At 42.6% G+C, this 27,559-nt stretch overlaps 1 protein-coding gene across 1 annotated transcript; it reads left to right on the top strand.

The window, feature by feature from the left end:
- Window positions 1–560: 560 nt before the first annotated feature.
- Window positions 561–27,559, top strand: LOC138775528 (relaxin receptor 1-like; the record flags this gene model as incomplete). Its single annotated transcript, XM_069955955.1, has 9 exons — window positions 561–632; window positions 3,825–3,896; window positions 8,561–8,632; window positions 12,395–12,466; window positions 15,507–15,578; window positions 16,614–16,843; window positions 18,797–19,207; window positions 22,540–22,758; window positions 26,720–27,559. Coding segments are annotated over 9 exons (1,519 nt in total), but the record flags the coding sequence as incomplete, so codon positions are not given.

Raw genomic sequence — 27,559 nt, 5'->3', positions numbered from 1 at the left:
TTACTTTAAAGCACTAAAAAAAACAAGCTTAGGTTACATTTACATGACACTATTTCTGGCCGTTGTTTGATATTTAGCACAACAGCCGTTGTTTTGAGTATCAAATAACGTCCGTGGTTTAGCATGTTTCAGTGGCCGTCAGTCCAATGACAGCTGCTGGAACATTATTCTAGTGCAGGTGAACTGATTGCCCTTTATGTGAGTCTTTATTGAAAAGTCCATTGAATTTAATAGTAAAGACGGTGAAAGGATGGTGAAAAAGAACAAATGTGTGTGAACAACTAAAAAAATAACATCAGTTGTTTGCAAAAGATGTCCACGAATAATTTTCATGATCATTATTTTGAAGGTCCGGCAAACCGTTATTTAATACAGTTGGTGCATTGAACGGCCATCATTTCAATGACTTCATTGCAGTCAATTGATATCAATTAAAATGCGGTAATTACGGCCGTCATTTTAAATAGAAAAAGCAGGCACCTTTTCCTTTTTTTATTTTTAACCATTTGATTTGTGACTTGCGTTGTCTCATACAATTTATTGTGGATTTTATTTTATAGAGATTTTGAAGGCAATTACATTCCCTCCTTAAAGAACACAACATTTAGTTCCTGTTCTACACTAACTGTTCTGTAAGTATTTGTTTTGGCATTCCATTAAAAGGTGTATTAAAACAATGCATAACAATAATAAATGAAGTTATAGTAAAGAATGTTTAGCACAATGAATGCACTGTTGGTTGCTACCACATACAAGCCTTTCATGTCCGATATACAGGGTTATGTTCTATACAGATTTTCATTCATGTTCAAATTACATGTTTTATCACACCATGCTTGAAACATAATTATCTCCATGGTGGCAACTAGCAACTTGTTGACAGAATAGAGATGATAGGCAACATCTTTTGACAATGATGACAGCAAGTAATGTTGATTTTCACTATTAGCAGCCGTCTTTTGCCGTTATATGATGGCTGTCCAAAAAGAAGGCTGCCATCTTCCCTTTGTGTGAACATAGCCTCCGGTTTATTTCATAAATGCTAAAAAAGTTGCTATGTTTTATTGACAAAGTTCTTATTACAAACAAGTGGATAAAAGGATTTCCATTGTTGGGCCCAAAGTAACCCAATCTGACCCTGACCTCTACTATATTTATTCATATTATAGACTATCAGGTTCTTTTTATACTAAGCTGAACTATGTTTATGGAGATATCTATGTATGCCAGAAAAAATGCTAGATACAGGGGTGTCAAAATCTGTAGCTTTGGTTGTCCAGGCATGATGGAAATGGTGGTTTTGTAACAGCGGGGGGGTCTGAGTTTGACACGTGTGTGCTAGAAGCTACAATTCAGGATGTAAATGTACAGCAGTTGCTGCTCTATTTTCTATACAAAGTACATAATCAGCACATAGTAGACCACAACCTTATTATTTTACATAAAGATTTTGTAGTGGTGGATTTGCCTTCTGAAGAGACTTATGAGATAATCCTGCAATATGTAAGCGATCTGCATAATCCGAATTCTGCAAACTCTTAACATTTAGGGGCTAAGTATATTCATTAGATTACACGGCTGCCAATCTGCTTATTACATATCCTATTTTACACATGATGATGCAACCAGTTTTTACTTTCTCAAGCAATATTTTTAGACAGAACCAAACTAAATGAAAAAATATTTTTACCCTATTGTTGTTAGTCATCTCATGACATATTAGCCAAGATTCATTAATCTGATGGACTGAAACTAAAACTATCTAATTTTGCTCATAACAACCATCAATCATCAAGCAGGTGGACTATGCTGGCATTAGCCCCCTAGGTGAATTGTCATTAGTGTTAGGAAATACTATGACACTTAGTTTCCTGTTTGTGTTCGTGTAGAGGATCACAAAACGGACCTTTTAGCACCACTTCACACTATTCTACAGGACTTTTACATTGATGGCCTGTCTTCAGGATAGGTCATCAATGCCTGATCATCAGGCCAACACCTGGCAACCCTGACAATCAGAGCTTTGGCTTACTTACATTAGGACTGCATTGCAATAGCCTAGTGCCACCACTACATGATAAATGCAGCTAACTGCTTCTGGCCCTATTTATTGTAACACCAAGTACAAAAATTCTCTGCTTTAGTGATGGATGGATGGTAGTAGGCCGTTGTCATTGTGTTTCTGTTCTATTGGGCCAATGCCCATTAAATAGGTAGTGTGTCGGTAAAGAATTATTCACAGAATAACACACATTACAAAGTTATACAACTTTGTAATGTATGTTATGTCTGTGAATGGCCCCCTTCCCCGTGTCCCCCCCCCACCCGTGTACCCGAAAGTGTGGTGCGCTATACATACCTGTCACGTGCCGACTCGTCTCTGACCTTCAGTCAGCGATGTCGTCTTCGGACTGTCCCTCCGACTGTCCTGAGTGCTGGCCGCCCTCTTCAGCGTCATCAGATGCTCAGCCGCGATTGGCTGAGCACAGTTATGCTCAGCCAATCGCGGTTGAGCAGCCGATGACGCGGCAGAGGGCAGCCGGCACTCAGGACGGTCGAAGGGATTTGGCCCGGCCGTCCGAAGACGACATCGCTGACTGAAGGTCGGAGACGAGTCGGCATGTGACAGGTATGTATAGCGCACCACACTTCCGGGTACACGGGTGGGGGTGGTGGGACACGGGGAAGGGGGCCATTCACAGACATAACATACATTACAAAGTTGTATAACTTTGTAATGTGTGTTATTCTGTGAATAATTCTTTACCGACACACTACCTATTTAATGGGCATTGGCCCAATAGAACAGAAACACAATGACAACGGCCTACTACCATCCATCCATCACTAAAGCAGAGAATTTTTGTACTTGGTGTATATACTGTATATGCAGTATTTACATACTTGGAGGCGGTATAGCTCGCAGCTGACATCAGGTATCGTCACTGGGTCTTGTGGGCTTGGTTTTTGATACAGCTCGGAACGGCTTTCCATTTACATTTAGGGTGCCTTCACACCTACCGGATCCACAGCGGATCTCACTTCTGCAGATTCGAAGCGAGAACCGCTGTGGATCTGGTACCATTCACCCCTATGATAGCACATATTAGCAGCGGGATTAACATCCCGCTGTGAATATGTGCTTTAGCCCCTCGCTGTCCGCAGCCCCGCCGCCGCATTAGCCCATCCTCGGCCACATCTTTCATGCGGCCAGAGATGGGGGATGCGGCCGAGGATGGGCTAATGCGGCGGCGGGGCTGCGGACAGCGAGGGGTTAAATCACATATTCACAGCGGGATGTTAATCCCGCTGCGAATATGTGCTATCATAGGGGTGAATGGTACCGGATCGGCAGCGGTTCTCGCTTCGAATCCGCAGAAGTGAGATCCGCTGTGGATCCGGTAGGTGTGAAGGCACCCTTATAGTACTTTGTATAACAGGCCTGATTTGGGGTTGGTGCAATAGTTACTTGACTAGTACCTACATTATAGCAGTGCCAGAACAGTGGAGCCTTTGTAAAGTACATGCACTCCTTGTACTTTTTGGTTCAGGTCCCCACATAAGCAGATTGAATATTGAGTTAATGTATATGATAGCATATATACAGTAATTTAGCGATGTATATGAAATGATGTTTACATTTTTGTGACAATACCTCAAAGTGCATAATTTTACTGGTGTCAATTTTTTATCGTTTTTTTTTTTGTCTAATAAAGAGATTTGTATTGTTTAAGAATAGGGTTTTTGTCTCTTTTTGGTAGGAGGTAGTATTGACTTACAGTACATGTTGAATGTTCACTTGAATCAGTATTTTTATTTTGCAGAGTTTTGCGGAAGAATAGAATCCTCACAATAAGTGACAACACTTTTTCATCACTCTCTAGACTGGATGAGTTGTAAGTATTGACCTCACTAAGGAACCCTCTAGGGCAGGCATGTCAAACTCTGGCCTGTGGTGTCACTAATAGATTGCTTAGAGCTGGCCCGCTGACAGGTCATCGCAACAGATTATTATATGGGCGGTCTTCCAGACTATACTATTATTGTCATGTATTTACCGGGTCGCTCTGCAGTGCTGCAGAGACAGAGGCAGGCTGACAATTCCATACACACCCAGCCGGCTGATGCTGCAGATAAGCAGCCTATCAGGAGTTGGGGACAGGAGTGAAGCTGTGCAGGAGCACAGACCCAATCACTAGCTGCCAGGCGCTCAATGCAAATCAGGTGCGGTGGATTTAAACGAGCAGCTGAGGCTCCATAGCTGCCAGTGATAGTTTTGCCTTGCCTTACTTCACCAGCATTACTCTGTGTTCTGACTCCCTGTTTTCCTGACCTCTGCATTTGTTTAGTGACTTTGGCTTGTTATCTGATTTTGTACCTCGCTCCTGACAGTGTTTCTGACCTTGGCCTCTTTAAACAGTATTCCTTTTGTATTCTGATTTTGCACTATTTTGCTTTCTTGGGTTTGACCTCTGGCTTGTTTTGTGACTGTGATGTTGGTTCTGATTTGTGGTTTATACGTACCAGGTTGATTTGATTTGGACTGCTGACTTTTCTCCTTGTCTGGCCCTGCATTTAGCAGCGTAGGGACTGTCGCCCAGTTGGGGACTGTCACCTAGGGCAGTATGTCCAAGTAGGCAGGGACAGTGGGCTGGGTTCAGTTAGTGCTCACTGTTCCCCTACGGACTAGAGATGATCGAACATCGGAAAATCTTAGGTTCTATAGAACTCGAACCTTGTCGAACCTTCCGCATTTGATTCCCGATGCCTATTACCTAGGCTGAATCCCGGAATTCCAGGCAGTATCCGGCTGTCTCCTCCTTCCCCACGGACCAGGGACATCGGGAATCAAATGCGGAAGGTTTGACAAGGTTCGAGTTCTATAGAACCTAAAATTTACCGATGTTAGATCATCTCTTCTACGGACGTGACAATTATACTCTGTTGGGATGTCCTAACAGGCAGCGTGGTGACATCACCCACTCATGCCCTGTGCCGGATTAGTTTTAGGCTGCAGGTCTTAAAGTGCCTGTGGCCTAGAACGCGCCTGGCACAGGGAGTGAGTGGATGATGTCACCACGCTGCCTGGGCGGGACGCAGCTGAGGGTTACACTCAACTTGACACGCTATGAAGCAGGAGGAAAGGTAGCGCTACCCAGTGCAGTGTGAGATGTGGCTTGGCTGAGAGTAAAAGCAGGAGGTAGAGCAAAGCTACATCAGGAGAGAGAGCTGAGCAGGAGCTGTAGTAACCCTGGAGAATCTGGAATCCACAGCATGAGGTAGCCCTTACTGGCACCTGAGAAGTGGATCAACCATGTGGTCAGAGGGAGAAGAGAGAGTCCATGTGGACAGAAGGTGCATTGGGTGACATTTTCTTTGAATATTGAGCCAGCCAACTAATAACTAATGGGACATTGCTGTGGGGGAAGGGGGGGGGGGGCTGGCTACTGTGTGGGGCACTACTGTGGTAGGCTGGATACTGTATGGAACACTATTATGGGGGCTGGCTACTGTATAAGACACTACTGTGGGGGTCTGGCTACTATATGGTACACTACTGTGGGGGGGCTGGCTACTGTATGGGGCACTACTGTGGGGGGCTGGCTACTGTAAGGGGCACTACTGTGGGGGGCTGACTACTGTATGGGACAAGATTGTGGGGGGCTGACTACTGTATGGGACACTACTGTGTAGGGTTGGATACTGTATAGGACACTACTGTGGGGGCTAGCTACTGTATGGGACACTACTGTGGGGGGCTGGCTACTGTATGGGACCCTACTGTGGGGGGCTGGCTACTGTATGGGGCACTACTGTGGGGGGCTGGCTACTGTACAGGACCCTATTGTGGGGGGCTGACTACTGTATGGGACCCTATTGTGGGGGGCTGACTACTGTATGGGACACTACTGTGTAGGGTTGGCTACTGTATAGGACACTACTGTTGGGGGCTGGCTACTGTATGAGACACTACTGTGGGGGCTGGCTACTGTATGGAGCACTACTGTGGGGGTCTGGCTACTGCATGGGACACTACTGTGGGGGGCTGGCTACTGTATGGGACACTACTGTGTAGGGATGGCTACTGTATAGGACACTACTGTGGGGGGCTAACTACTGTATGGGACACTACTGTGGGGGGCTGGCTACTGTATGGGACATTACTGTGGGGAGCTGGCTACTGTATGGGACACTACTGTGTAGGGTTGGCTACTGTATTGGACACTACTGTGGGGGGCTGGCTACTGTAGGGGCTGGCTACTGTGTGGGACACTACTGTGGGGGTGGGGGGTTGGCTACTGTATGGGACATTACTGTGGGGGGCCAGCTACTGTATGGGACACTACTGTGGGGGGCTGGCTACTGTATGGGACACTACTGTGTAGGGTTGGATACTGTATAGGACACTACTGTGCGGGGCTAGCTACTGTATGGGATACTACTGTGGGGGGGCTGGCTAATATATGAGACACCACTGTATGGGACACTACTGTGGGGGGCTGGCTACTGTATGGGACACTACTGTGGGGAGCTGACTACTGTATGGGACACTACTGTGTAGGGTTGGATACTGTATAGGACACTACTGTGCGGGGCTAGCTACTGTATGGGACACTACTGTGGGGGGGCTGGCTAATAAATGAGACACCACTGTATGGGACACTACTGTGGGGGGCTGGCTACTGTATGGGACACTATTGTGGGGGGCTGACTACTGTATGGGACACTACTGTGTAGGGTTGGCTACTGTATAGGACACGACTTTGGGGGGCTAGCTACTGTATGAGACACTACTGTGGGGGGCTGGCTACTGTATGGGACACTACTGTAGGGGCTGGCTACTGTATGGGACACTACTGTGTGGGGTTGGCTACTGTATAGGACACTACTGTGGGGAGCTAGATACTGTATGGGACATTACTGTGGGGGTTGGCTACTGTATGGACACTAATCTGGGGGCTAGCTACTATATGGTACACTACTGTGGGGGACTTGCTACTGTATGGGACACTATTATAGGGGCGGGCTACTGTATGGGACACTACTTTGGGGGGGCTTGCAACTGTGTAAGACACTACTGTGGGGGCTGGTTAGTGTGTGGGGGACTACTGTGGGGGGCTGGCTACTGTATGGGACACTGCTATGGGGGGCTGGCTCCTGTATGGGACACTACTGTGGGGGGCTGGCTACTGTATGGGACATTGCTGTTGGGGGTGGCTACTGTATGGGACAGTTTTATTGGGGCTGGCTACTGTATGGACACTATTGTGAGGGTTGGCTACTGTATAGAGCACTAATACCAGGTGAGACACTATTGTGGGGATTTAGCATATCATTTTTGTAGTGCAAAGCGCTGGGTGACGCACACCTGTTTGACAGGGTCAGAAACACCGCCAGAAGTGCTGCTTGCACATTTAAATAGATATCAAGGTTGCCCCGTGACTTTGTCCAAGTTTAAAATTTTGGCCCACTGTGTATTTACACAATCAGAGTGGTCAAAAAATTCACGAGGGTGGAATATCCAACCCTGTGTATACCTCCGATAGTCAAAGAAATGTAATCACGGAAGGGGGCATGATTAAAATGTAACTTTTATTGATACTGCTATATAAAATGCATAATAATCCTCACAAAGAACAAACTACAAATATTGGTCACTCTGGACCTGCACATTTAGGGGTGTAAATAGACCAAGCAGAAGCACATATGAATGACTAGAGTTGAGCTGATCTGTTAAAAGTATTCGAGTCGGCAACTGAAAGACTTGGCATTCGATTACCAGAGGCTGCAGAGATTGTCCTAGGGCTGCCAGGAAAACATGGACATTACCATAGGTTGTATCCATGTTTTCCTGGCAGCCCTAGGGAGGCATGCAATCTCTGCAGCCACCGGTAAACAAATGCTGAGTGTTCCCGCTGCCGACTCAAACACTTTTGACAGATCAGCTCAACACTATGGATGAGCACTCAGCGGTGCCAACTTGCAAAAAATATGATAACTGCTATGCTTACCTGATCATATGGTGTGCTGCAGTATCATTAAAGGTTACATTTTAATCGTACCCCCTTCTGTAATTAAACCACTGTGTATTTAAGTTTGACACTCCTGCTCCAGGCAAAACATTATGTGTGTCAGGTTACATGACTTCTTTATTAAAAGGATATGATGTAAGGAAAAGTTTACCAAACTGATCCAGTCTAGTATACTCAGTATTAGATCTCTCGTCTAGTTTACTAAGGACTGGATTTCACCGTATTATTAAAGGGAAACTATGAGCTGGTTTGTGCGTAGGAACCTGCTGATAGTTCCCGGCAGCCACCAAAGTTTTCTTACCTGCACCCGACTTCTTCCACCGCTCACGCCTGCCTAGGCATATGCTTAAGCAGGCAGGCTGAACTGTGCTCTGGAGAAACGCCCCCAGTGCTCCTAATGAGTGAATTAGCATATTTTTATTTAGTTAATTTTCCTGAAAACTGGATTATAAAATATTCATAGAAAACTATTGTATATATAATCATTGAGTAGAGATATGAGTGTAATGTGACTTTTATTTTGTCAGAGACTTGGCAAACAACAGAATTGAAGCATTTTCACCATCTTTATTGAAGGACATGAAGGAATTATCACAATTGTAAGTCTCTAAAGATTTTGTTTCAATTTTGTTACTGCAACATAATCCCTGTAAACACCAACTGTAATTAAAGATTTTGAAAATGTCCATAAACATACAAAATCTACACAATGTAGGTGGATGCAGAAAAAAGTCTTAATTCTGATCTCTCAATCACCAATCAACTGGCTTGTACTGTATAGTAATAATACTAGAACACAACATTTATGTTATCAGACTAAGGCTATGTTCACACTACGTAAAAGTACGTCCGTTGTTGCCGTACTTTGAGCGGTGTGTACCATAGCCTATCTTCTAAGGGATCCTGTCCGGAGCCTATACACATTGTACGCGCTCCGGCCGGGATCCTGTACAGGGCCGCAAATAACTGACATGCAGAAAGACCTGTCAGTTCACACAATGAAGCGAGCGACTCCGACCGCTTGCTTCATTGTGTGCTGTGGGAGGTTCTGATGTGCCCGCATCAGAACCCTGCGGCCAAAAGGTCATCCGGAACGGCTGGTCTCTTCACGTAGTGTGAACATAGCCTAATGGTGCGTGTACACAGGCAGATTTATCTGACAGATTTTTGAAGCCGAAGCCAGAAGCAGACCATAAACAGGAAGCAGGTCATAAAGGAAAGACTGAGATTTCTCCTCTTTTCAAATCCATTCCTGGCTTTGGCTTCCAAAATCTGTCAGATAAATCTGCCTGTGTAAACGCACCATAAGAACCCGTCTTCTCCCATACATCTTGGCGCGGCAAGTGGTCACTGTCCCCTGGGCGTTCTGGAGCAGTAATCACGCCCATCTGGGCGTAATTAGCCTGCATAATTGTGGCGACGTCACCGAGAGGCGCGCTGTCCCTAACGTCAGCACGCCTACGTTCTTGCTGTGCTAATACTTGCTGTGTGTCTACTTAATACAGTAGACAATTAGCTCTCTGCCTCACTACTCTCTGCAGAGGTCAGGGGTTATAAGTGCAGGAGTAGTGAAGGAGAGAGCTAATTGTCTACTGTATTAACCCTTTTTGTGTTGCAGCATGTAAGAGAACACTGGGTCACTTACACACTGCAGTACATAAGGGGTTAAGCAAAAGGTAGTTTGCTCCTGAACCATGTGTATAACCATAAGGCTCCTAATGTAGTTAAACACAGTGGATGGACAGAACAAGTAGACATTGGCTTTCTCCTCTGCCAGTCACTGTTGTGGCTGCACACAGGATTGTGCCTCTGGCCATAAGAGAATATTTTTGCCCACATCACTGAGTGTATATATATATATATATATATATATATATTAGTGTGTAGGGAAGGGGGCCCCATACAGTTTTTTGCTATGGGCCCCATGAATCCTAGCTACGCCCCTTCTTTAGTCTTCTACATAAAAAGTATTTCATAGTTTCCAGTAAGTCTTTCTGGCTGTTGTAAGGAAGGGCTTGCTTTATCCATATTAGTTATTTGGGATGTCATCATTCTGGGATGACATTTACCAGTTTCCCATAACCAATTACAATTTTTCCATAGAGTTTTGGTCTCAAGATTTGGTCACAATATTTTCAACATACAATGGTTGTCCTGGAGCCAATTAATATTGTAAAATGAGGGACCACTGTAGACATATATATATGGTACATATATATCTTTAAAGGATAAGTCCGGCCAAGTACTTTCTTTTTTTAAAGGCAGGAGGAAACATAAAAAATTATTTCAACTTACCTCTCCCCGGGCCTCTTCAGCGCTGGATTGCTGCTCCCGTACCCCTGCCAAGCTTGGGGATCTCAACCAGAGCCGACGTCACGACCCGGATGACTGCCGCTCAGTCAGTAAGTGACTGGTGCAGGATGCCACTGCAGTCACTGATTTGTTGAGCAGAGAGTCCACCAGCTGGGTGGGCATTTGTGATGACATCACAACTTGGGGGAAAATTGCTTCAGGCAGGGGTTGGGGCCGGTCACATGGCGGATAGCAAAGACAGGGAGAGGTAAGTAAGGACTGGTTATTATGTTTCCCCCCACCCAGGGCCGCCATCAGGAATTTCGGGGCCCCATACAACCAAAGTGTCTGGGCCCCCCGCATTAATAAAAAAAAAAATTGTGTGTTCGACCCACGCCTTGCTGGGAGGTATAATTTGGTTCAGATCAATTCTAGAGAACTGGCTCATATACCCCATTTTCCCCAGTGGCTTGAAATGTAACCTCTGTTATACAGTTATAAAATTGTAGAAACTAAATGTGAACAAGGTGCAATTTAAATGTCACCATACAGACACTTACTTGTATAGCTGTCTCTTGTGCTCTGTATGCAGTGCATTATATTCACCCTTGCAACGTACAATTTATAGCGTGTCTACAAGCCCGAGAAGCTGCGCGGCCGCCCTCCATGTCTCTTAGGGTCCGGGCCGCATACGGCAGTACCACTTGTACTGCCCTATCGGCGGCCCTGCCCCCACCCCTGCATTAGAAAAAAAAAGTACTCGCCAGACTTCTCTGCAACATGTTCACATGTAGCAGACCTGCAGCTGATCTGTTTCATAAATAAGTAGTGCTTCTACACAAAAACAAATCAATGTATTTAAAATAAGTTGAAGTTGTGCTAAAGATCAGTTGCAGCAAATCCACAGCAGATCCATAGTATCTTAATGTACCTTTTTTTTTGGGAGGGGGGGATTTAGGGAAGAATGAGTTATGTGGTGGTAGGGGGTTAGGACTATATACCCACAAAATAAATGGCGTTTGGTGGTTTCCGAAACTGGAGCAGGCAGGTAAACAATGCTGTATGCTTTTACTGCATGTTTATTTCTTGCCTGATGTTGGAATACCCCTTTAGACAAACCTGTATTCACACTAAGATCATAGTTTGCAGTAGCTATGGTCAGGTTTACATTTTTCTCACATAGTTACATAGTTAATACGGTTGAAAAAAGACACATGTCCATCAAGTTCAACCAAGGAGGGGATGGATACAGGGAAGCGGGAGGGGTGAGAGGTTCTATACATATGCATTTATATTATTTTGCTCTAAGAACTTGTCTAGGCCGGTTTTGAAGCCCTCTACTGTTTTTGTTGTGACCAGATCCTGTGGTAGACTGTTCCACAGATTCACAGTTCTCATTGTAAAGAAGGCTTGTCGCCTCCGGAGATTGAACCTTTTTTTCTCCAGGCGGAGGCAATGCCCTCTTGTCCTTTGAGGGGGTTTTACCTGGAACATCTTTTCCCCATATTTCTTATAGGGGCCAAAATAATTTAGTGCAGTAGGTTTTTTCTACTCTGGGCATTTGAATACAGTAGAAAACTGATGGAATAAACCCCCTATTGCTAGTGTGATTATAGCCTAAAGGCACCAATACACGTTAAATTTCATGTTTTTCCACAGCAAATGATCTATTAAGTTGACTGGTGACATTATTATCTGAAATAAAATCACCCCTGTTTGAGATTTTCCTCCAATAGCTACTTATTCACAAATGTACTTTCTGTGAAAAATTTTTCCAAGGATATTTCTGGAAAGATCATTTGCCCTTCATCCATTGTTCTTGATCATGTATGGTCAGTATGAATAACTGTAATGGCCGGTATGGCATAACAGAACAATCATTCACCAGATTTATCAATCATCCAGTGGTTGTTCCATCATCGGCCTACTTCTATCTACTGTACATTGTATGGCCACTGTTACATTACAGAAAATATACTTCAGCAATCTGAGAAGACAAGAGTTACATGAGAGTAGCCTTCTGGCAATATTACATCTTATACCTGTGTTTTCTATTTTCATATACACAGAAATATCTCCTACAACCCTATGCAGAAGATTCAAGTGGACCAGTTTGACTATGTACTTACCCTGAAATCTTTGTAGGTATTGAAACAAAAATGTAAAATCTGAAGCTATTATTTCACTTTTCAGAATGTTGTTTTTTAATATATAATACCAGAAAGTTGCAGTCAGCACTCTAGTATCCAACTATGTCTCACACCATAGAAGTCAAAGAACAAGCACAAAGAGAGAAACCTCTGGACTCTGAGGTGTATGCATATAGGAATGAAAACCACAATTCTCTTCAGCTCGCAGTGTAAAAATATCATCATTTTATTTCAATGCCTTTGAGTCCGCGTTTCGGACTCAACAGTCCTTAACCCTTAGAGGACTGGGCCAATTTGCATTTTTGCACTACCGTTTTTTTCCTCCTTGTGCTTAAAAGGCCATAGCACTTGCATTTTTACACCTAGAAACCCACATGAGCCCTTATTTTTTGCGCCACTAATTGTACTTTGCAATGACAGGCTGAATTTTTTCATAAAATACACTGCATAACCAGGAAAAAATTCAACGCATTTTATTTATTTGGGGGTATTTGTTTTTACGCCGCTCGCCCTGGGGTAAAATGGACTTGTTATATATGTTCCTCGTTAGCATTACAACAATATGTAACATGTATAACTTTTATATTATGTGATGGCTTGTAAAAAATTCAAACCATTGTTAACAAATATATTCCCAGGCTTATAGCGCTTTTATCCTTTGGTCTATGAGGCTGTGGTGTCATTTTTTGCGCCATGATGTGTTCTTTCTATCGGTACCTTGATTGTGCATATGCAAATTTTTGATCGCTTTTTATTACAATTTTTCTGGATTTGATGTGACCAAAAATGCGCAATTTTGCACTTTGGGTTTTTTTTGCGCCTATTTATGGGGGACTTCTAGTATAAGCACACTGATCTCTCATTGAGATCTATGCAGTATAGTTATACTGCATAGATCAATGAGAGGCACTGGATTGCTTTCGGCTGCAGCAGCCAAAAGCAATCGAGTTCCAAGCCAGGATCATCGCCATTGCGGCCGGTGCGGGATGGAAGGGTTGCCCCTCCGTGACTATGTCGTGCGGGGGGAAGGGGGGGGGGACGATCCACCTCACTAGACACCAGCGAATCGGCTGCAGTCAGTTTTCAGATGCAGCTGTCAACTTTGACAGCTGCATCTGAAAACTTGATCAGCGGGCACGGCTAATAGCCGTGGCCCCGGGCTACATGCCGCACCCGGGACCGCGGAGTTTCAGAGCACTTTGAAGTTACCTAGGCAATCTTGGGACATACAAGTACACCCAGGATTGCACAGGGGTTAATCAGTGCTGTATTACCAGCTGCTGCTGCCCTAGGCTTTAAACCTAAAGACGCCCCATCTTCACTCGCCAATTAGCATCATGATTTTCTAAACATGATATTGATATTTGAACGATCTAAGGCTGGGTTCACACACAGTATATTTTAGTCAGTATTGTGGTCCTCATATAGCAACCAAAACCAGGAGTGGATTGAAAACACAAAAGACTCTGTCCACACAATGTTAAAATTAAGTGGCTGGCCGCCATTTAATGGCAAAAATTTTCTGTGACTGTCGTCATAGTTTTCTCTGTCCTCCATTTTGTGCCAAAACGTCACAGAAGGTGGGCAGTCTTGGCAGTGAGACAGTCTTTCCTAATTGCTCCCCTTCCTGATGGCTAATTTAAATATCTGACTGCCAGTGTGGTTATGTGATCTCCCTGTATGTTCATACAAGTTTTGCTGGATTACAGCCTCTTCCTGATGTAGCAGAGCTGAGTTTCACTACAGTGCTGCCATGTTTCTGGAGATACGCTTGCTCCAGGGACATTGCAGCACAGTAGTGGAACTTACCTTTGCTACATCAGTAAGTACAGCAGAGCTTATATGGACATAACCCTGACGCCTGGGTCACCTCCTCCCCCCTCATCAGCACGCTGCCTAGCCCTCTGCAGAACCCACTTGTCACCCTGCCACCCCCGCCCTGCGGTTTACCTCTGACAGCCCGATGATCCTCTGGATGCCGCCCATCCTCTACCGGCCGAGAATACATGCAATGTAGCAGAGCTGAGTTCCACTATGGTGCTTCCATGTTCCTGGAAAAAGCTTACCTCCAGGAACATGAAAGCACTGCAGTGGAACTCAGCTCTGCTACATCAGGAAGAGGCTGAAATCTAGTGGTAGTCGGCTTACGTACTGGCCAGATGATCTTTCCGGCCGCAGGGTTCTGATGCGGGTGCATCAGCACGCGCGCGCATCAGAACCTCCCACAGCACACAATGAAGCAAGCGGCCGAGGCTGCTCGCTTCATTGTGTCAACTGACAGGGTTTCCTATGGTCGCAATTCATTATATTGCGACCGCAGAAAAATGTCAGTTATTTGCGGCGCCGCACGGAATCCCGGCCGGAGCGTATGCAATGTGTATACGCTCCGGCCGGGATCCCATAGAGGTATAGGCAATTTTCAACACTGCATAAAGTATGGCCGTTGTTGCTGATAGCAACATCGGCCGTACTTTTACGTAGTGTGAACATAGCCTAAGACAGGTCAACCCTTTACCTTAAATGAATGCCAATCTCATAGATTGACAATTGCGTAGGGATGGTATAAACCCTCATGTATGTATGGCAGTAAAATTTTATGCACATGAGGGTGTATTCAGACAGTAGCCAACCACAGTTTGTAGAAAACAAAAAATTGAAGGATCTAGCACTCCAAAACATGGATGTATGACTAAAATAAGTCCAAACTCCATTTCGTGTAGGTGCACTTCATCATGGGATATACAATGGGATATGCAATAAAAGTCCAACCTTAGCCATACATCCACATTTTGTAATGCTAGATCCTTCAACCGTCATGCAAGCAGGGCCACACAAATGATCACTGGGTTGCTTGAGCGGTTCTACAATGTCATTATTTTTGGATGCACAAGGCATGCTTACACAGAGAAATGTGTGGCCAGTTATGCCTGGCCAGGGCTGCAGCAACTTATATGGTACAGCAAGATAACCAAGCATTCATAATGTATTGTGTAATTTTGATTTGATGTCATACTGTTGTTTTGTGTTTCAGAAGTCTTGAGGGAATTGAAATTCCAAATATTCAGAGAAGAATGTTTATGCCACTCAAAAATCTCACCCACATGTAAGTAATCTTCATTGTGTCTTATCCAAAAGAATTGTTTCCATTGATATATATATATAGTTATATATCAATTTTATATAGAATAGTTGCGATAGATAGATCTCAATTTTAGCTTTGTTGTCTAAGGGCCCTATTACACGGGACGATTATCATGCAAAAAATCGTTAAATCGTTTGTATTTAAACGATAATCGTTCTGTGTAATTGCAGGTAACGATTGAAAAATCGTTCATATGTCGTTGATCGTTGATTTAGATCTGAACCTAAAATTATCGTTAATCGTGTGCTGTTATTCCACATTCGTTCGCTCAAGTTACACGTTTTTTCATTAATGGTTCAGTGTAATTACACATTGCCCATTGTTTTGCTGGGATCAGAAGGCGTAATGCTGCATTTACACGAAACGATTATCGTGCAAATTTGCACGATAATGATCGAATTCAAACGATAATCGTACGTGAAAACGCAGCGAACGATTAAGCGACGAGCGAGAAATTGTTCATTTTGATCTTTGAACATGTTCTCAAATTGTCGCTGGTCGTTCACAAAAAATTCACAGATCGTTCTGTGTAAACAGTCATTCACCAATTTAACCTATGTGCGAGATAGGCTTAAGCGATCACAAAATGATTTTTCCGTATGATATATCGTTCCGTCTAAACGCTGAACGTTATTAAAAAAAAATCATTACTTCGAAATCGTTAATCGTACGATCGGGCGAATTATCGCTCCTTGTAAACACAGCATTAGTTGTTAATCGTTAAAAATCGCTCTGTGTAATAGGACCCTTAGTTTAACTTTTATTTACTAAACAAAAAGGAAAGGTGGAATCTGATTGGGCAACTGGGGCAACTGAGACAATTCTACTTTACACTAGTTTGATAAATCTCCCCTATTGTTTCTAATTGGTTATTATATCTAGCAAGGTCAGTTGTTGTCCTACACTCTATTGATTCATGTAGTCCATTGTGTTTTTCCTAATACGTAAACTGAATCGATTACTTCTTGCATTTATAACGCTCCTTCTTTCTCGCAGATATTTTAAGAAATTCCAGTACTGTGGCTTTGCTCCTCATGTGCGGAATTGTAAGCCAAACACAGATGGCATTTCTTCTCTGGAGAATCTGCTTGCCAGTATAGTGCAGCGAGTGTTTGTTTGGGTTGTTTCTGTGGCTACCTGCTTTGGGAACATCTTTGTCATCTGCACACGGCCATACATCAGATCAGAGAATAAGCTACATGCTATGTGCATCATTTCTCTATGCTGTAAGTAGCATTATGATGAATTCAGAGTAATTGGAAACTTTTCTATAAAGCTAGTGTACCATCAGGTACATTTGCTTTAAGTGGTGCACAGAATAGAACGGCGCCGGCGCAGGGAAGCCGATGCCATGGTCCTTTTTTTGAACCGCGGTCCAATTCCTGCGCTCGGCATTGGTCTATTACCGAGCAGCAGCCAGGGATGAAGCACTGGAGGCGGGCCAACCCACTCCAAGTGGGAGGAAACCCCACCCCTCCATTATGCAGCTCTATTGATTCTAATAAAGCTGTAGAAAAAAAACAACATTTCGGCTGGTACTTCAGCCTTTCTCAATCGATTGAGAAAGGCTGAAGTACCAGCCGAAACGTCGCGTATGATGTGAATAAAAAATCACAATTTTTTTCACTAGGAAGTGCTGTCTCCTACGATTTTTTTCGAGATTCTCCTTGGACGGATGGGTCCCATGTGGTGAGGTGTGCATTCTACTGACTTTCTTTTTTACAATTTTTCCAGCGCTGCCCTATTTTGTATTTTTTCATGTAATGAAGCTGTGTCACAGAGGGGAGAAGGGACTTCGGCTTCTCTGCGCTGGCACCATTCTATTCATGTGCAACATTCTATTCATGTGCAAAGCGACTCTGTACCCACAATCTGCCCTCCCCAAACCGCTTGTACCTTCAGATAGCTGCTTTTAATTTAAGTTCTGTCCTGGGGTCCGTTCAGCAGGTGATGCAGTTATTGTCCTAAAAACAACTTTTAATCTTGCAGCCCTGTGTCAAATTGGTGTGGCCTAGAGTGTCTATGCCCTAACTTTGCACCGCCTCTCTGTCCCTCCTCCCCACCCTCTTCATCATTAGGAATGCCCGTGGCAGAACTTCTCCTATTCCTCACTTGTCTGAAAACTGCACAGGTGCCTTAACGATCCAACTCATGTGCAGTGTTCACATAGGTGATGAATAGGAGAAAATCTACCTGGAGCATTCCTAATGATGAAGAGTGTGGGGAGGAGGGACGGAGAGACGGCGCAGGCCTAATACACAGACACTGTTGTCTTTTAGGACAATAACTGCATCACCTGCCGAACGTACCCCAGGACAGATCTTGGATTAAAAGTGGATTGGGGAGAGGACATTTTGGGTACAGAGTCGCTTTAAAGCGAATGTACCTGATGGTACATTCGCTTTAAAATATGATGTTCCAACATAAAAAGTGTTGCATTCAAAAGTTTATTTCTTTTCCACATTTATTTTCACCAAGATGTCCCACAGTTTACAGAAACTGCTAATAAAAATAGCAGGAGGCTTAGAAGAAAAATAAAAATCTTATAATTTAGAGATTTGACAGTGCTGGAAATTGAAATGTACCTGTTCTTCTCAAACCAACATGAGCTTATAAATACAAATTTTCATCACATTTTATAAACAGATGACCTGCATTAGTATTTAGTATCTGAAAACATGGGTTGCTCACCCATAATACTGATCCAAACCATTGTCTAGCTCATCAGAAGATAGCTAGAGGCTGCACTATAGGGTTATAGTGAGGGACACAAAAGGTATGACCAGCAACTATACCTAGGAAACATTCGGCAGCCTGGAGCTAACAAGCACATTCTTTTATTTGATCCTTTAACAAAACGATGACTTTTAAAATTACATTCATGTAGAACGGCCTATATTCCGCCTATGGACTGTTTTAGTAATGGATGGGAGTTAAACTATATCCTGCTCCTAGCTTGTTCTGTGATTAGATTGTATGATAGGAGTATCTCTGTAGGAGTCACCTTTGGCTCACCAAGGATGAGCTTATGCTTTGCATTATTATAATTACATTTTACTACATTTTATTTTATTACATTCTATAACAACTGCCTTATTTCTAATATCTGTTTATTGCATATATAAAACTTAAGTGCCCCTATTAATAGGTTCTCTACTAAATTGATGTTTGTATTGCAGGTGCTGACTGTTTAATGGGAATATACTTATTTGTTATTGGATACTATGATGTGAAATACAGAGGTGAATACAATAAAAATGCCCAGGCCTGGATGGAAAGCACACAATGTCGGCTAGTTGGATCACTCGCCATTCTTTCCACAGAAGTCTCAGTCTTACTTCTTACCTACCTGACTTTGGAAAAATACATTTGCATAGTGTACCCTTTTAGGTGTCTGAAACCAGGAAAATGCAGAACGATAATCACCTTAATACTTATTTGGATTATTGGTTTTATTATAGCTTTTATACCCCTTAGCAATGAACATATTTTCCACAACTACTATGGGACCAATGGGGTCTGTTTCCCACTACACTCGGAACAACCAGAAACCACTGCAGCTCAGATATACTCGGTTATTATCTTCCTTGGTAAGAGACTCCAAATGTTTGCTGCATTTGCTACATTTTATTATTATTTATTTTAAAGCTTTTCAACCCCATCTGACCAACTAAGGTAAATATATGTCAGCAAGAGGTGGGTCAGGCTCCCTAACTGACTTTGACTTTAACCCATTGACATTGGGTTCCTGTCTGGTTAGCAGGATTTGAGGTGCCATTTTTTTGTCCCTTCTTGTCCTGCTGAATAAATAGATTCTGCGAAGGAGCTCCTAGAGGCGGACTTACCATAGGAAAGAATGAAACATGGCACATAGACTACAGAGCTTAGATAAAAGCAATGTTTTAATTGTGACCAGATGACTGGTCCCAAAAAGCAATTGGTAAACTTTTCAAAAGTTTGATCCCAACCTTGTTAGTTCACAGAAAACTCAAACTTCATTAATAGCCTAAAACTCATCTCTAATGCTGTTCTAAATCAAAATTAGGGCCTGTTAACACTGAGGAAAACAGGCGGAATTCCGCGCAGAGCCACTGCCGCGGACTAAGCTCAGAATCCTGCCTGCCTCACTGTGTCAATGCTATGCCTTGCGCGTGCCTCCGCTCTCTGCCACTTTCTTTTTAAGCGGAGAGTGCCGGAGAGTGGAGGTGCGTGAGGCATCACATTGAGGGGCTCCGCATGGAATTCCACCACTTTTGCTTAGTGTGAACATACCCTTAATGTTAAAGGGGTTGGCCACTTTATAGTAAAATAGTTCAGTGTACAATATTAGTAAGTGTGCTCACTGGATATACTGACAGCAGCTCCCTGTGTACCCCATAGAGCTGAAATCAGGCTCCCCTCCTCCAGGCTGTGCTACCCTGTTCTGTGGTGATTCTGTCCATAAGATGGCCAACATGGAGGGGCATGTGACCATGCCACGCGCCCCAGTGTCCACCACTGTGCCTGTATATGTCTATGGAGGACACAGTGGGCAGGACATGGTCACATGCGCCTCCATGTCAGCCATCTTATGGACAGACTCGCCACAGAGCAGGACAGCACAGCCTGGAGCAGGGGTGTCTGATTTTCGCTCTATGAGGTACACAGGGAGCTGTTGTCAGTAGGTGCAGTGAGTACACTCACTAAGGCCATGTTCAGACAATGTAAAAAAAATCAATAAACAACGGCCGTTGTTGCAGATTGCAGCAACAGTCGCAGTTTACTGACCGCGTCCAGCTGCATTTGTTTTTATGAAACACCGGCCGCACTGTATACACTTTGTATAAAGTGTGGCCATTGTTCTCTGCCGCACAAAAAAACTGACATGTCTGTGTCTGTGCACACAATAGATAGTACTGCCCCTGGCTATGCTATCTGTTGTGTGCTATGGTTAATTGGAGTTGCGGGCACAGCTAAATGTGAGTGAACATGACAGGGAGTGGCCGTTGTTTGACACGACTGTTTCAAACACCAGCCGCTCTCATGCCATGTATGAAAGTGGCCTAATAATGTACACTAAACAATTTTACTATAAGTGGCCAACCCCTTTCAAGTTCTGCCCACATGTATGGCTATGAGTAAATAGATGGTACCCGGTGGTAACTAGCAGCTTGTTTACAAACACACAGCACTAGAGGATTTTTTATGATTTTTTAAATTACGGTTACACTTGAATTTATAATTAAACAGACTGGGAGAGATATATCAAAGTAGAATGGGTCAGATTCCACCTTTAATTTTCCAAGGAATCTGTGAAGAATGAAAAGTGGAATCTGATTGGTTGCTATAGGCAACTGAGTCGGTTCTACTTTTGATAAATCCCCCCCACTGTGTACAAAAAGTGACACAAGCCCCTCTGCTGATTACAGCAATTGGTGTACCACCCAGAAAAAACTAACTAACTCTTAACTCACATTGACACAGATTTTGCAGTTACAATTTACTGTACCCACAGGGGTGGGCAGGGGGTCTTTAAAAGGAACATATGGGTTAAACACAATAATCACCTTATAACATACATTTGATGTGTATTGCAAACAAGAGCGCAATCAAGCCCGATATACACAAAATTATATTCAGTTTGTCAGGACAGCGTTATACCATCAGGCCTCTACCTGCTTAGTAAGTGAGAGAACCCCGCTGTGAAAAAAGTGAAAGGGTCTGAAGACATCCTGAATGCACTGTAAAAACCTGATTAAAACAGGTCATTTTCAGATAAAAAACACATTTTCCTTTAAGCCACCTTATAATTTTAGTTAAATGTTTTACATTACTAAGCATTTTGCTTAGTAAATCTCCCACACTGTATTAGAACTATGTACTTTGCATACTAGAGTATACTACCAACACAATGCATTGGCAGCTTCCACAGATATTGCCTTTTAAACGTTTAGTCTACAGATGATCACACGTACATTTTTGCTGCACATATTTTGCTGTGCGCTTTCATAGCTAGAACTTTGTGCCTGTGCCAAAATGATAAAGGGGTCATAGCTGTGTACTCTATCAGAGCTAGCCCAGTGCTTCATGCATGTCTCCCAAAGGCTTAGCAGTCTCACTTCTGTAGTCAAGGTAAAGTCATAAGCTTTTGAGTAGCTTTGAAAGAACTGTATTGATCAGGATCTGGATTCCTTATCATAGGCTCTCTCGGGCAAATGTCTCTGCAGTCTGACAGACTTGGGGTTGGATTATATGGTGAGAGAGATAACTAAAAAATATTCACATGTTGAACAGAGATCATATAAAAGAGCAGAGACATTAACCTCTGGTTTTATCAGGAGAGTGCAGGTAAGCTCACCACTGCATATTATTACCAACAATGTGCTATTCAAGGAGAGAAGTTTTGCAATATATTTTAGGAAAATATTGAAGTTGCCAAATTTACCATTTTGATCAGTGGTTTTGCTTGGTGATATCATCCATTTATTATATCTAAAGCTAAATGTACACCTGGCAGCTGTTTCTTCTTATCAACCCTATAAATATGCCTGCTTGGAATATATTTTAGTAGGAAGAGGAAGGAAAACTGCTGCCAAACACATCTGGCAGGGATTATTTTTGGTGGGAATAAAACACTATGAACGCTTAAAATCCAACAAGCCCGATCTTGTTTCAAGAAGTTGTGACTGCGCCCATGTAGCTAGGATCTTGTGTGCGTGGCCAGATTAGTAATACTTAGATATGATTTTTGTTGTTGAATGAAGAGGTTGCTGTGATCAGTGGGATGTTAATAAGACTTAGCATTCATCCATGCTTTGTGCACATTGAACCCAAAGGATACTCTTTGACAGATTTTTTTCCATAGAACTTTGCCTGAATGTTAGATGTTTGTGTTTTGTTTTTTTTAATCAAAGTAATTATGCATTGTCTATTGTTCTTACAGGTGTGAACTTGGCAGCATTCATCATCATTGTGTTTTCCTATAGCAGTATGTTCTATAGCATCCATCGAACAGCAATTATGGCAACTGAAATCCACAACCACATCAAGAAAGAGATGACCTTAGCAAAGAGGTTTTTCTTCATTGTCTTCACTGATGCCCTGTGCTGGATTCCTATTTTCATACTTAAACTTTTATCCCTACTTCAGTTTGAGATACCAGGTAGGTTAAAGATTCTTATACTAAACCCAATGACCATTCCTTGGTGGTAACTAAGTATTTAGAAGTAACCATTAGTAGCTTTTCTTCCATTCTCTGTGTAGTATGGGAAACAGATCACTGATCTCAGGGAGACCAGCCAAAGATAACACTGTTGGCTTCTGGCTAAAGTACTCAATACAGTGAAGTCCTAGGTGTATTGCTCCCTGGGATATATGAATATGCAAAAAAGAGCCTGTGGAGCCTCAGTTGAGTCTCAAAACACAGGACTAGCCAGATATCCCTCCGGGAAGAGCCCAGCCAAGGGGTGACTCCTGTAGGGAAACCACCAAAACCCCCATATAAAGTGGCCCTATAAGTCAATGCAATGACAAGGGAAAAACCAAGGCCAGGTATCCAACCACATACAGCTGTTTCGGGGTGTTGCCCCTCATCACTGTGGAGTAGGATTCTGGCTAGGTGGGAGCAATGCCTAGTAGAGCCATACAGGAAACAGATCGCTGATCTCAGGCAGACCAGCCAAAGAAAACACTAGGCTAAAGCGCTCAATACAGTGAAAACCTAGGTGCATTGCTCCCTGGGATATATGAATAGATCTTTTAAATGCTAGCTTGTGGGTCTCTTGAATATCACAGGTATTGCTGTACCACAGTTGACCCACTTGTAACTAAAGATTAATGAACACAATTTGTTATTCTTGCTATTCCATTATTATAGTAATGCACAGTAGTATATAGCTAGTAATTTAACTTGATATGTCAGGAATGACATACCTCCTGCCTAAACTAAGGTTTTAAAAAATGGGGGAGATTTATCAAACTGGTGTAAAGTCGAATTAACCCAGTTGCCCCTAGCAACCAATCAGATTTAACTAATCATTTTCCAAGGAATCTGTGAAAAATTAAAAGTGGAATCCGATTGGTTGCTAGGAGCAACTGAGCTAGTTCTACTGTACACCCCCTTTATAGAATGTTAAAGCTATACACCACTCATGATTTATAAAAAAAAAAAAAAAAAAACTCCCCCAGACCTCTTATAGACCATTTTATTTGGGGGAAAAAATCTGGTCATTGACGTAGTCCATGGAATAAGTAATCTTCTGGATACTGAAATCTGAAAGAAAGAAGAAAACCATACACAAAAAAACAACTTGCAGTTGTACAATTTGTGGCCCTGTAGCTGAAACAAAGCTACAACTCCTGTGATGGCGGGACAAGCCTGTAGTTCTGCATGGCCACAGAGAATAATTGACAGATGTCTTTAATCTCTATACTACAGGTGTGAAAAATATAGCCGATTAATAAAATATAGCCCATTAATAGCCATTAATGGCATAGCTGAGTACTCTGAATTTCCCCAGCTGTTCCATATGAATTTACACATGTGGAATTAGCTCATCTCTTATGGGAACTGAACTGTCCCATGATGTGTTTGAAGCGGTTGCCAGTATACAGCAAGTCTAAAAGAATAAGCAAAGATAAACATCCTTTATATTGTTTAAGAACTGACATTTTGTACCCTCTAATTTATCAAAGACAAATCTGAATTTCTAATTTAAAGCGCAGTAATTTTCTTAAATGTCCTGATGACTTTATAGTTTATGTATAAGCTGCTATATTTAATCTCAAATCCAGAGAATTATATGAATATTAAAGAGATAACTAGCGATGACATGCATTGTGCTTTATGATAGTGTTCTATCTAAAAGGCTTCCAGGTGGAATAAATTAAAGTTAATATTTTGATGTGGAACTGCCATGCATAATATGAACTGTGGCACCAAGATAATGTGCTAATAAGAACTAGGGTGATGAACCAGGCAAATAAAAATGCTTGTTACATTACAAATGCTGACTGTGATATTTTCGGGAGTTCAAAGTCTGGTTGTCTGCAACATTATGTTTAAGTCACATGAGTTCTATAGGTAATATTAAGATTCTAGTATTCTTTGTTGCTAAGAAAAATTAGTTTCCTTGAAAATACGTCAAATACATCTTACATGAAAGCTAAGAATGACATCTTAGGCTATGTTCACACTGCCTTAGGCCTTAGGCTATGTTCACACTGCCTTAGGCCTTAGGCTATGTTCACACTGCCTTAGGCTATGTTCACACTGCCTTAGGCCTTAGGCTATGTTCACACTGCCTTAGGCCTTAGGCTATGTTCACACTGCGTATGATTCCGTCCGTAGTTCGTACGCCGCTGTACATGTGCGGCTGAAACTACGGGCGTGGGAAAAATAGACATGCGGCCGGATGCGTACGAACCGCGAACATATGCCAGTAGTACAGTTATGCTTCCCTAGCTTGTTTTGAAGCGATCTGAGGCAGGTCATTTACTTGGAAATCTTCACCCAGCCCCGTAAACCACACAGAACCTTTTAGATCGAAAAATCAAGTTCAATTTGGCTGAAATAAGTACTTTGTACGGGACCGCATGGAAATCCACGGCCGTGAGTTTCAACATTTCCATCCTCAAACAATGGTCTTGTTCATTTTTCACGGCGCCGTATACGATCCGGCCATAAGCTCATACGTAGTGTGCACTGTGCGGGCGTATATCATATACTTTCAAGCGAACGCATCAACCTCAAAACTACGTGCATATATTCGCGGTTCGCACTACGGACGGAAAGATACGCAGTGTGAACATAGCCTTATATTGAAAGGAATTATGGTGCGTTTACACAGGCGTTTTTTTTTTTATTATTTTTGAAGCCAAAGCCAGGCACAGACCATAAACAGGAAACGGGTCTTAAAGGAAAGACTGAGATTTCTCCTCTTTTCAAATCCATTCCTGGTTTTGGCTTCCGAAATCTGCCTGTGTAAATGCAGCATTACTCATCAGTGATGTCCAATCTACCAGCAACATAGAGCATACATAGCTGAGTAATGAGATATAAAGTTTAATATAAAAAAAATAGCTTGTAACTTGATTGATCAAAATCCCTCATCATTGTAGACATAGGAGCCCAGGGAGCAGTCCCATTAAAAGATGTTGTTCTATAATTACAAGTTACCTCCTATCCTCGGGGTAAGAAATAATCTTCTAATCATTGGGGGGAGGGTCTGACTGCTCTTAATCTCAAGAACGGGGACCTGACCCTCCCATAAGAATTAAGCAAAATGCATGTTGCTACTCCATTTATTCTGTACAGGAGAAGTGGAAAAAACTGAACATTGCCAGCGGACTACAATAGGTCCGTTTTGGGCGGTAGCCTGGGGCCCTGAGCTCCTGGGGGCCCCATGGCCACCCTTATTGTCTCTTGGCTAATGTTCTGCCATGATTTGCAAAAATTGATGCAAATTGATGCTTTTTTTACCGCAACTTTGCACAAATCAGGGAATCATGACATTTTCTATCCTGTACTATGAACACCACTCTAGTGCTGCCATAGTTACAGTGGGGTGGGGGCCCTGGCTTGGTGAACAGCCCGGAGCCTATGGTAAAGTTAATCCCCCCTGGGGGGTTCTGACTAAGGGTAATATTACACGGGCCGATGGGAGGCCCGATAATAACAGTAAACGAGTGACGATCTGCTAGAAACGCGCTTTGTTTTTTTAACATTGACTTGCAGGCACCATCGGTGTGCCTGCAAATCCATTACCCATTCACTTCAATGTAAAGTGTGTCCACCACCGCACTTTACATTGTGTGAACAGCTAATATTTCAAGACACTGTCCATTAAATATTAAGCAGGTATATTATTTTAACGCAGGTTCTAAAGAACAGGCGTTAAAATAACAATGTGTGAACACAATGGGCGGCACTGCATTGACTTCAATGCAATGCCACCCCTGCAGTAAAAACCGGACACCGATTCCATTGCAATCAGCGCCCATTCTTTACTGAAATATTGTGTGAACATAGCCCTATACTGTAAATATGTGATATTGCATGGACAGAAATGTTTACATTTTATATAAGCTATAAGGAATAACAGATATTGTATTGTGTCCTTCAGGTTCCATCAGTTCTTGGGTGGTGATCTTCATATTGCCAATAAACAGTGCTCTGAATCCTATATTATACACCATAACAACCAGACCATTTAAGGAAATGATCTGTCAGATTTGGAACAACTACAAACAACAACGGCGTTCTATTGGGAACAAAAGCAGACCAAAGGTTTACTCACCATCCTTCTTCTGGGTGGAGATGTGGCCACTACAAGACATATCACCGGAAATAATGAGACCTGGTCTTTACACGGACTCCGAAGTATCAATAGCTACTCAAGCCACAAGACTGAGCTACACATAGTAGCAAGAAACAACTTTGTATTTTTTTTACTATAAAAATAAACGGGTAAGCACGAAATCTAAGACACAATCTGTTCCGGAGCTTCGACTACTAATAGACTGAAAGACATCAATGAAACAGATGACAATATGCTTTTGCCTGGACTTGTGGCTGAACGGTCAATGATATGTATAATGCTGACCATTTTTTAGATTTTTTTTTTTTGTATCATCAATATTATATTATTATCCATGGTCCAACCACTTGAAAACCGAATCACCAGATTTGGTGGAAAATAGACTGAAAATTTATAGCAAATTCATTTATACCACATATCCTGTGAGCATTTGCCCCACCAAAGTCAGTTTTAGACCAAATGTGTGACATGTTCCCCTTTCATCCAGTGTCTGAAAAGATCCAGAGTGCAACTATTATTATGTGATAATTTCAAACACTATCTGTGCGGAGCAAAAAATATAGAAAATATGTATTTAATAAGTAGAGTAATAACTAGAGATGAGCGGACCGGGTTCGGGTTTGAGTCGATCCGAACGTTCGGTAT

This window comes from Dendropsophus ebraccatus, unplaced genomic scaffold (genome assembly GCF_027789765.1).
Source record: "Dendropsophus ebraccatus isolate aDenEbr1 unplaced genomic scaffold, aDenEbr1.pat pat_scaffold_1719_ctg1, whole genome shotgun sequence".
In the NCBI taxonomy this organism is placed as follows: domain Eukaryota; kingdom Metazoa; phylum Chordata; class Amphibia; order Anura; family Hylidae; genus Dendropsophus; species Dendropsophus ebraccatus.
The sequence above is the reverse complement of the archived record's forward strand: the minus strand, read 5'-3'. Positions and strand labels throughout refer to the sequence as shown.